Below are 11018 nucleotides of genomic sequence, written 5' to 3'. Positions count from 1 at the left end.
GATCCCCGTAGGTATAAAAAAAAAAAAAGGCAGCAAGCAGCATAAGATAAAGGGGATGTAGGCAAATATGAAGACTTATGTTGGGGAGGCTGCATCTAAGTGGATGTTATTTTATAGTATCCCAACAAAAGCCACTACAGGTCCCTATTACCAACAGATGGTTGATGTTGCTGCTAAGGCTGGACCATGGATAAAGGGGCCCACTACATACAAGATGATGAATGTGTATTTGCCATAGGAGAAGAAAGAGTTGAAAGCATGAATAACTTAATTGAAGGTATTATGGAAGAGCTACGTGGTCACCATAATGTGTGATGGTTGGACATGGCCAACAAGATAGTCCATCATCAACTTTATAGTTTATTATGATGGACGGACAATTTTTCTAAAATCTGTTGATGTATCTAAAAAAAACAAACGAAGCAAAATACATCTACAAGTTATTGAAGGAGGTAGTGCACGAGGTTGGGATAGATAAAGTTATTCAAATTGTCACGGACAACAGAAGCAACTACAAGAATGCCGGTTAGAAAATGATGAACAATAGTAGATTCCAACTCTTTTGGACTCCTTGTGCAGCACACTGCATTGTTTTGATGTTGAAGAATATGGGGAAAGTAAAAATTGTGAAGAGTGTGGTTGAGAGGTCAAGGCAAGTCAGAACATTTGTATATAATCACGGGTTTTCATTGAACTTACTAAGGGAGAAGTTTGGGGGGACTTGGTCAGGCCCGGTCTCACAAGATTTTCCACCAACTATGTTGCACTCAAGAGATTTGAGTCGAAGAAAGTCGATCTTAGATCCATGTTTGCATCTGAGGAGTGGTTTGGGTGGAGGGAATCAGGATCCCCTAGTGGTAGGGTAGCACAAGCAGCAATTTCATTAGATGGGTTTTGGACACAACTGGGGTAAAGTGGTGAAAATTGCCACCAATTGTTGGCATGATGAAAATGGTGGATTCTGCTTTCAAGCCCACCTTGCCAAGCTTGTATATTGCTGTGGAAATGATGAAAGAACATGTCTACGCTACCAATCCACGTGGAAGCAAAAAACTTATAAACATAATAGAATAATGTAGTGAGCGCCAACTAACACATCCATTGCATAAGGTTGGTAAGCTATGCATGTTACATTCTTTTATATGATGTATAAATGTATTAATGTTAAGATTGAGTTATTGACAATAACATTTTTGTCTGATTTCAGAATACTATTTAAACCCCAGGTATCAGTATAGCCATAGACTTGCATTGAATCTGGACCTTTTTGAAGTAGTGAAGCAGGGGGATGCCAAGTTACAACCAAGGCCCGGTCTACAAGCTATAGCCGATACTAAGGTGAGTACTGATACCGGTATGCAATCCAAATTTTAGTAATTACAATTTAAAGTATTAGTTGTTAACTATTTTCTAATTGTAATCGACAAAAGAATTTAGGGATGCATTTAGGCAGTTTTTGAGCCCCCGCCGCACTCGCAAGCCATACGAATACTGATACCGGTATGCAATTCAAATTTTAGTATATTAGTTATACAAGTATTAAATATTTTGAAATTAATTTAATCTTTTGTACTTTTTGTAACTTATAATGCAGCTGAATGGTGGGTGTTGTATGGGGGTTCAGCACCGAAATTGAGGAAGATTGCTATCAAAGTACTCTCACAGACATGTTTTGCATCTGGTTGTGAGAGAAACCACAAAGTTTTGCTTACAGGATACGGAGATCATCTCTAATTGAAAGGAATAAAGCATATCAATCAACCTCCATGATGTAGCGTAAAGGGTGGTAGTAACATAAATAAGCAAATACCCCCTATTTGAATCCAATAAAAATAGTTTAAGGCGTCGCCGTTCAGGCGGTTTGCCTGGGGCCTAGACGACAGTTGCCTTATTGCACTGCATGCCACCTTGTGTTTTGACACTTATTTATGCCAAATATCATTTAAGTAAATACTTTTTATATTTTTCATAAATAAACAAATACCCCCTATTTGAATCCAATAAAAATAGTTTAAAAATCAAATTCTGATAAAACATTGCTAAAAATAACCCCCCAGTCCAAGAAGAAAAACTGGATTTTGGTTACAAGGGCGATTTTCAACTTTTAAATGCTGGAGTTTTTCTCAATTATGAAAATTTTATAAATTCTATCATGTTAAAACATTGCTAAAAACCAAAAGTCTCATGTAAAAATAATATCATTTGACCAGTCAAACTTATTTTCATTCAGGTGATTTAACAGCATTCGCGCACTTAAAAATAAGTTTGACCGGAGCATAATTTTGTCATTACAACTTAGATTTAAGTAATCTTAGACTTGTTGGAAAGCTGGTTTTATATTATAACTGATACAAAAAGTCTCATGTAAAAATAATACCATTTGACCAGTCAAACTTATTATAGAACCAAAGCATTCCTCTAAATTTTTATTTTTTATAACTTAATATGACTTAATGTTAATTTTTTATGATTTAATATGGTTAAATGTTGATTTTTTAATGACTTGATGTTGCTTAATCTTGATTTTTTATGATACAAGGTATATATAGCTTACTAAATAATGTTAGAAAATAGGAAAAATAAAAAATAACAATTGTTTGCCTCAAGGCATGCGCCTTCTCGCCTAAGCGCTTAGACAACCCTCCACCGCCTTGGTCCGCCTTGGCGCCGTGCCAACTATGAATAAAAGTTTAAAACAAAGTGAAAAATTTGCAATTAATTGAAATCCCTAAATGAGTGGCAGTGCTGTAATTATAGGGAAAATCAATTAGAATCACAAGGTATTTCACAACTTAGATGTTAAGGGTAAACTTGGAAAGTATGGAAAAAATAGAACAATGGGGAATAGAATAGGAAAAAGGGGGTAATTCGGGAAAAGAACAAAATAAAAATGATGATGCAATATACTAATATGAGTGGTGGGGTTTAACACCGACAAAGGAAGAGAAAAATAGGTATCTTATACCAACAAATTGGGATTCTTCTAATTGGAGATGGAAACTCAACAAGGCAGACCGAGGCAGGGAAACAGTGGTGGAATCTTAAGGAGCGACTACATGCGGTGGAATGGAAAGGGGGCCAACGACGGGATGGACTTACGACGTTGGCAAGGGGAAGGCTATAATTTCAACTAAAGAAGACCACTCACGGCAGAAGACGTCAACCCAGGTATGTTTTCTTTTCTAGTTATGTTTTCTTTTTTTTCTTTTATTCTTCTTTTTTTTTTTTTTTCTTCTTTTTTTTCTTTTTTTCTTTTTTTCTTTTTTTGTTTCTTCTCTGGCTAGCGGAACCCGAAAATCGGGAGGGAGATTTCAACTGAAGCAAAGGGGAGGATTTCAACAGGGTCGAGAAGTGGACTGCTACTGTCGAGATTTTTTTTTTCTTTGTTACAGCAGAGAAAGAATAAGAAGGTGGAGGGGTTTGCTGGTTTAGGAATCAAAGAGGAGTTAGGGTTTCGGTGGATTATTACATGTAGCAGAAAGAAATGGAAGGATAAGAAGAGGATAAAACAGAGAGGTAGAACGAAGGAGAGAACTCTTCGGCTCTGATACCAAGTTGATGGAGGGCCGAAAGGGGAAGTGAAGAAATCCCTGAGATGGGTCTCAGAGTTGCAAGGGAGAGAGAGGAATCAAACAACGAAGGGGGGAGAAAAGAATTGCGCACACACAACCCGCAGGCACACACCATAATATTCAACTCATAACTTTATTCTTCAATTTGATTTGTCTATCGGTTACAACCAATTTAAAGGAAAAATAAAAGACAAATAGAAACTCAACTGAAATAGGAAACTACCCTAACAAGGAAAACTTACTCTGCTCCTAGCTCCTACGTACTCAACTTGATAAAATAAATCAAAATAAAATAAAATAAAGATATTATTCTCCTAAATAAAATAGGCTACTAAAATCCTACTAGACCCAAAGATTCAAACATGGATCCAGTTCATCATTGTTTGGATACCAGATGGGTATAGATCACTCCATTGATGCATTTCTGCATCAGCCTCACCCCCACAATATGACAATACGTCTTCCAACAATAGAATGTTACCACCTACTACCAAATGATGCCTAATAAAATGGGAGAATGATGGAAATATGCCATGATTACTCTTCCCCCGCATGGAAGAGTGCTCTCTCCTCCTCCTCATGCCTCTCGTTTGCCTCCTATGACGAGATCGAAATCCCCTGCCAGCAGATCTCCCCTATCGAGATCTCCTCTGCAAGACTCTCATACGCCGATTGAGTTGAACTCTTCCTTGATGCCGCTAGAAGCCTCAAGACCGTCTGATAAAGCCTACAGCTGGATATCATGTCCTCCAAAAATGACCTTCTCACCCTCCCACCCTTTAGCCCCCCTCTCACTAGCCCAAGCCGTTTTGGGCCTGCCTCCAAAGCCCAAAATGTCCATTAGGCCCACACTTTAAGCCCTCCTCCCTTAGACAAAACCACTGCCCCTCAGCCCACAAACCCAAACCATTATGGGCCTGTCTCGAATGACCAGCAAGTTTATCAGCCCAACCACTTAAGCCCTCTTATTGCCTCTTCGGATCCGACTCCTTCGGGTCTGATCCACCCCATCCGGACTGGGACTGCTCCTTCTACACCCAACTCCCATACCTTGGTAACCCATTCCTCTGTTCACAACTCAAAGGCTCACCTTGACAAATACAAATCGTCCTCCACTCGCTCCTGCCAGCACTGAAGCAAGTCAAGGCCAGCCAATATTCCAGACGGCCCCATCTGAGTGGAGCCTTTGGTACCTACCCCAAATCAGGCCTAAATTTCCCAAGGCCTGATATGGAACCTTAGGGGCTTTAACACCCCCCCAAAAGCAAGCTTCTGTTCTTTCGCTTTTCAAAGAGCTCCGGCCAGGCTTCTCTTGCGTTATTGAAACTCATGTTAAGGAAAACTTGGCTTCCCGTATTGCTTTCTGTGTTGCCCCGGGTAGGTCTTTCCTCACAAACTATCCCCACAACCCTAATGGTTAGATTTGGTTCATCTGGGACCCTTCAAAATTCTTGGTGTCCCTTAATTCTTCCTGACCCAATTCCTCCACCTCTCCATTACTGATGTTTCCTGCAGCACTACCTTCCTGTTCACAACCATTTATGCCTCTAACCACCATTCTGACCGTGAGACTCTTTGGAATGATCTTCAGATTATTGCCAGTCAATCTCGGAATCTCCCTTGGGGCATTTGTGGAGATTTTAATGTTGTTCATTTCAGCCATGAAAACAAGGTGGAGGTCCTATTGATATGATCCATAGTGATGCTTTCAATGAATGCATCGAGGACAATGGTGTGAATGGCCTTTGATGGGTAGGGCTCAAATTCTCTTGGAATAATAAAAGGATTGGGAATTCCTATATTGATTGCAAGCTGGACAGAATGTTAGTAAATGAAGCTCGGCTCACATCGTTCCCTTTTCCCATGCCTCTTTTGAACCTCCAGGTATCTCTAAACATAAGTCTATTTCCTAAATAGTTCAACCTTACATCTCCTTTGGTCCCAAACCTTTTTAAGTACTTTGATATGTGGTCCTCTCACTCTGACTTCCTTCCAGTTGTCAAGGATGCTTGGATCAAGCCCATCCATGCATTCTCGTCCCCTCTCATCACCATTGCCAGAAGCTTCGGAATGTGAAAGAGGCCCTTAAAGCCTGAAATACTAACACTTTTGGAAATATTTCAGCTCAGGTTATTGATTGCAAGAACATTCTTGCTTCTATTCAGGTGTCATTGCAATCGGATCCCCTCAACTCCTTTTTGGCGGAGGAAGAAAAAGTAGCGTCAGCCTCCCTCTCCTCTCTCCTTTCCAAAGAGGAGAGTTTCCTGAGACACTTGTCTAGAATCAGTTGGTTGGAGCTTGGTGATACAAACTTAGCCTACTCACATTGTTCTTTGAAGGCTAGAACAAACCTAAACTCCATCCCCATGTAGATTGATGCCATGGTTCCCAGGTCCACAAAGTCGAAGATATCAAAGCAGTGGCGGTTGATTACTTCAAAGACCTCTTCAAGCAAGACCAGAGGCCAATCTCCCAAATCCAGGATGGTCTTTTAAACAAGTTCATTGCTGTAAATTTGACCAGCATACTCCAAGTTATTCCATAGTTTTTATAGGCGGTAAGGCGACGGAGGCGTTTGAGGGTCTTTCGGAGCGCCTTAGCGATAAGGCAGGTATAAAGCGTCGCCTTATCAACTAAAGCGTTCCTGTGTAATTTTTTTATAAAACCAATTATTTGGCTCAAATCCTAGTTGAATCCTATTACTCATATGTTAAATAAATATTAAATTATACTTACCAATATAAAGAAAAGAAAACAAAAATACAAATATTAATTATACTTAGAAATCACTAACATAATAACATATAATATAAATACATAATTATAAAACAAAATTATAAATATAAAGAAAAGAAGACATAAAATACAAATATTAATTATACTTACCTCTATGATGCCAAAATAAGTGCCTAAGCCCTAAGGTCATCCACTATATTTCTACTCCTGTCAGAGAAGAATAAAGCTCACCGCTGCCGGAGCAAAATGTTTGCCTGGATCAGTGGTTCTTCCTTGTTCCTTGATTCCTTCTCAAGTGCTAACAAAACCATACACCTACCAACAAAAAATCCAAACCCTATTTGTGAATCGTGTTTTTGTTTTGTTTATTATGGTTATTTTTGGTGGAGTAAAGTTGATCCCATACATCTCAAGTACTAACAAAACCATACACCTACCAACAAAAAATCTATATTTGGAATCTTCATCAAGTAATTTTAAAATGTGTTTAGAAAAAAAAAAACCCATAAGGCACCACTTCACATAAGGCGGAGCACTGCCTTACCATCTCTAGACTGCATCAACGCCAAGGCGCTGGTAAGGCGACGCCTTAGCAGTGCCTTAAAAACTATGAGCTATTCCCACCAATGGGGAAATTGAATTGGTTATCCTCTCCCATAAGCCAAGCAAAGCTCCCGACCCGGATGGTTTTAGTATGGGATTTTTCTTTGCTACCTGGGATATCATCAAGTTTAATCTCATCAAAGCTGTCAAGAGCTTCTTCTTCAACCCGGGCCAAATCAAAGGGATTAGCCACACTTTCCTTTGCCTTATTCTTAAGAAAGAGGGTGCGAATGCCATGAAGGACTTCAGGCCAATCTCTTTATGCAATCTTTTGTATAAGTTCATTGCCAAGATTCTAGCTAACAGGATCAAGCTTGTGATAGATCCCCTTGTCAGTAAGAACCAATCGGCCTTCATCCCTAGCAGAAGTATATGTGATAACATCCTCCTTTCCAATCAGATTATTAAAGGATTCGATAGAAAAGCTCACTTCCTGGCTGCTCGCAGTTGGCTGATATTTGGTCTTCATTGCCTCCCATCACTCGAGCTCAGAGGAGAAGAGAAGACCGCATCATTTGGTCTCCCTCCTCCAATGGTTGCTTCTCTTCAAAAGCGGCTTGGGAGTTCATCAAAGCTCGGGGCATTCATTCTCTTGGGCACAAGATTGTTTCGTTCAAGCATCACATCCCTCGTTAGAGTTTTACTGCTTGCCCTCTCCAGCTGCCTCCCCTACACAAGCCTTCCTCATCAGTCAGAGAATTCCTACCTCCCCCTTATGTTGCCTATGCAGGTCCGAGCCTGAAGACATTGAGCATCTCTTCTTTGCGTGCCTTTATCCTATGCTATCTCAAAACAGGTTCTCGCAAAATCCTGGCTTAGAAACAGGATTATTCTACCGTTTCAAAGGGAATGGATCTGGGTGTATATAGCTTTTGCAGGGTCTTCTATTTGTGACATTGTGGGTCAACTTGCTTTTTCTGTGCTACCATCAACCAGATTTGGATGGAGCATAACCAGAGGAAATGGACATCCAACTCTCGCACGACTAGTCAGATCTAGGACTCCATCTCCTCTGATATAAAAGCAAAAATTGCTCGAGTGACCAGAACTTGTATTGCCTCCCCAAGGAACAGTCACATTATTGTATCCTGGGGTCTCTCCCCTTCTTTGCTTAGGGCACCCTCCCTTCCTTGAGGGTGGATCCTTAGTCCCTTCCTCTCCCCTTCCCCCTTTCTTAGGGGTTTGTATGTATTTTCTTCTCCTTTGGTAATGAATTACTTTATTCACCCAAAAAAAAATTAATAGCATATTTAACTACTCTTTGTTCTATTTGATACTTTTCTTATCAAGTTCATCCATAATCTACTGAGCCATTTCCAAATAGAACTTTAATATTTCACTAGAGAATTAATATCCAAACTTTCCAATTGACCAACATAAGCAAAAGAGAATAAAATACCATTTCTGTTGTTAGAGGCCATTCCTCTCTACATGGCACTTGAGAAGACATTCTAATGTTTAAGCCAGAGAACCAACTCTAATATCAGGTAGCATACAGGCATAATGCACATCATAAGAATTTATTGTAGGCTATGCGAGGAGGAGGGAGCAAAGAAATGAAAAGAAAAAGAAATAAAACTACAAAAAATTTGAAAATTGATAATATATTCCACTTATTGGACGGTGACTCAGGCAACAAAGCCTTGTCCCATTGCATTCAGCCACGAGAGTACTCTTTCACCATTCACTGAAGTCTCCTCGCATTATTAGAACTTACATCCTTTCAGTACTTCTACCCCTTTTAGATCCTTCAACTTGAATGCCTCATACTCACAGCTACAATCTCTGGCATTCCACCTGAACAAATAATCTCACTCAAATTTCCCTCACCTAGTCATCATCTATTGGGGCAGACCAATCATGTTGTGACATTGTTTTAGCCTTCGTAATATTTCCAATCATCTTAACTCAATATTTAGATCACAGCTCCTGATCCTACGTATGTGCCATTTCTCAATATTAATTAGTCCATAAAGTATTGAACAATATGATGGCTGTGCCATCTACTGAACTATGGCGTTTAGATACCGCTAATTGATATGTTTATAGTGAAAACAAGCACTATGAACAACTAGACAATTATTAAGAAAGCTACCAAGACAAAGAATCTAAGCGCAATAAATTTTAAAAACAGATGAAACAATTTTTGCAACCTGGCTATATACTTTCAGTCAATTGGTTTTCTCAACTTATCATAAATTTTTTAATTTTTCCTTCCCATATTTACAGTCCTGATGAATTAAAGTGACCAATGGTACAGTTGAATTGCTTAGAGGTTTCATCAGTTCCCAGTGGCAATCAATGGTAATTGCATTGTTTGAAGGTTTTGCTATTCCAAGGCGTTGAGTTAAAACTATATATAATAGAATACGAACTCCATGAACAATTGATAATGCACATTATTACCTGCTCTACATCCCTCTCAGAATGACCAGTCCTCTGCAAACCAGCCATTCACGTTGCAAGATCAGGAACTGCCCCCCGTGCAGAATAAAACCCATTTGAACAAAACAAAGTTTCTGGAAGGTAACAAGACAATGTCCAAATACGCCCCATAAAAACCTTACAGCGACTTCTGCGCTAAAAGGCCGAGCAAAAATTCTTTATTCATTCCATGAAGATGAAGAACTCAAATGAATACTCAGGAACTCCATCCAAAATCCCAACACAGGAAGATGTATAACAGGCGATCCCTATGCACTTTAATTCTTCTCCTCCTCAGCGGCACAAAGAAATACAAATCTCTCCTTCGAGATAGAATGCTGTCATTCTAAGCTCCCATTACCAAGGGAACGTAAAAAAGCGAAATGCAATAAAAGTTATCACTTGAACACCAACTCCATTAACCATATTCGATGTATCATGAGCCATGCCCAACTAAAAAACTCTAAGCTCTGCAGCAGCTTAAGACCCTTCAATGGAACCCTAAATTTCCACGCATTCCATCCCAAGCTACTTGAAATCTTCAATCCTCGCAAACCCAGCCTGAAAACACCATTTAACGCCTAAATAAGGGGAAATCAAAGTGGAAAACTAATGTATCTACCTAAATTGCGTGAATTATTGAAGGATCGACCAATAATCTGCCATTTTCAACAAATCTGAGGTCGCTTAGCTTTAATCGTGGAGGAGAAATAATGATTGAAAAGCTAAGGCGTTCTGATTCGAAGGTGTTCCGGATGTTGCTAGGCGTTGATAAGAATGAAAGCTAAGAAGGGCAAATGCAATGCAGGTATATTTACTTGCGCCTTAGCATGCAACTCCTCCTCAACCCCCATGGCCTCCCCAAGTCCCTCCCTCTCTTTTCTTTTCTAACTGTTTTTCTCTTATGTTCCATTTCCGCCAGTTATTGCCACCTCACCAACCGAATTGGTTTGTTTTTAAACTTGATATGAATTGTGATGGCCGGTTCGTTAATGGTTCGGTACTGGTTCGGTCTGTGAATTGTGAGTTATTTTGCATGTAACAAAAAAAAATGACAAATAATCAAACACTCCCCGCCCCACACCCTCCACCCGCCCCCCCCCCACACAAAAACAAAAAGGACAAATAATATCCTCCCATGCATCAACATGCTTCCTATATATATTCATTTATGCCATGGCATTAACCATTACAATTTTACCAAATTGGACAGCTAGTATAGGTTTTCAATTAGCACATGCTACATTTAAAAATCTAATACAACAAAATATCCTCCCATGCATCAACATGCTTCCTATATATGTTCATTTATGCTTATGTCATTAACCATTACAATGCACCATCCCATGGTCCTGATTTTCAAACTTCTATTTTGCCACAAGGCAAAATTTTGTTTCTGTAGAAATTTTACTTATGATCGGGGGGACTTTAGAATCTGAATCTCCACAAAATTTGAACTCATCGGATCTTTCATATGGCAACTATTTGATTTCGGGCAGTTCTATTCAGCTATGAAATGTAATCAAAGTGTCTTAAATAGGTCTATGATTGCATGAACTCTGAAGTCCAAACTGACCGAAAGTAAAACATATATTATGACTCGCAAAAAAAATCATATGGCCATAATTCGTGAATTATTTAGAATAGTTAGGCTATATTCGATAACATTTCTAGAAAAAAAAC

The 11018-nt window shown here is 39.3% G+C and overlaps 1 protein-coding gene across 2 annotated transcripts in view; it reads right to left on the bottom strand.

Moving 5' to 3' along the window:
• LOC122057111 (PH, RCC1 and FYVE domains-containing protein 1-like) overlaps positions 1 to 10240 on the bottom strand; it is a 32169-nt gene extending 21929 nt beyond the window's left edge. For both annotated transcript variants that reach the window (XM_042619112.1, XM_042619113.1), the window contains exon 1: positions 9318 to 10240. In XM_042619112.1, the coding sequence (XP_042475046.1) occupies positions 9318 to 9365 (48 nt within the window). In that variant the 5' untranslated portion in view covers positions 9366 to 10240. The remainder of the gene's footprint in view (positions 1 to 9317) is intronic.
• Positions 10241 to 11018: the final 778 nt, after the last annotated feature.

Source organism: Macadamia integrifolia, chromosome 12 (assembly GCF_013358625.1).
Source record: "Macadamia integrifolia cultivar HAES 741 chromosome 12, SCU_Mint_v3, whole genome shotgun sequence".
In the NCBI taxonomy this organism is placed as follows: Eukaryota; Viridiplantae; Streptophyta; class Magnoliopsida; order Proteales; family Proteaceae; genus Macadamia; species Macadamia integrifolia.
The sequence above is the reverse complement of the archived record's forward strand: the minus strand, read 5'-3'. Positions and strand labels throughout refer to the sequence as shown.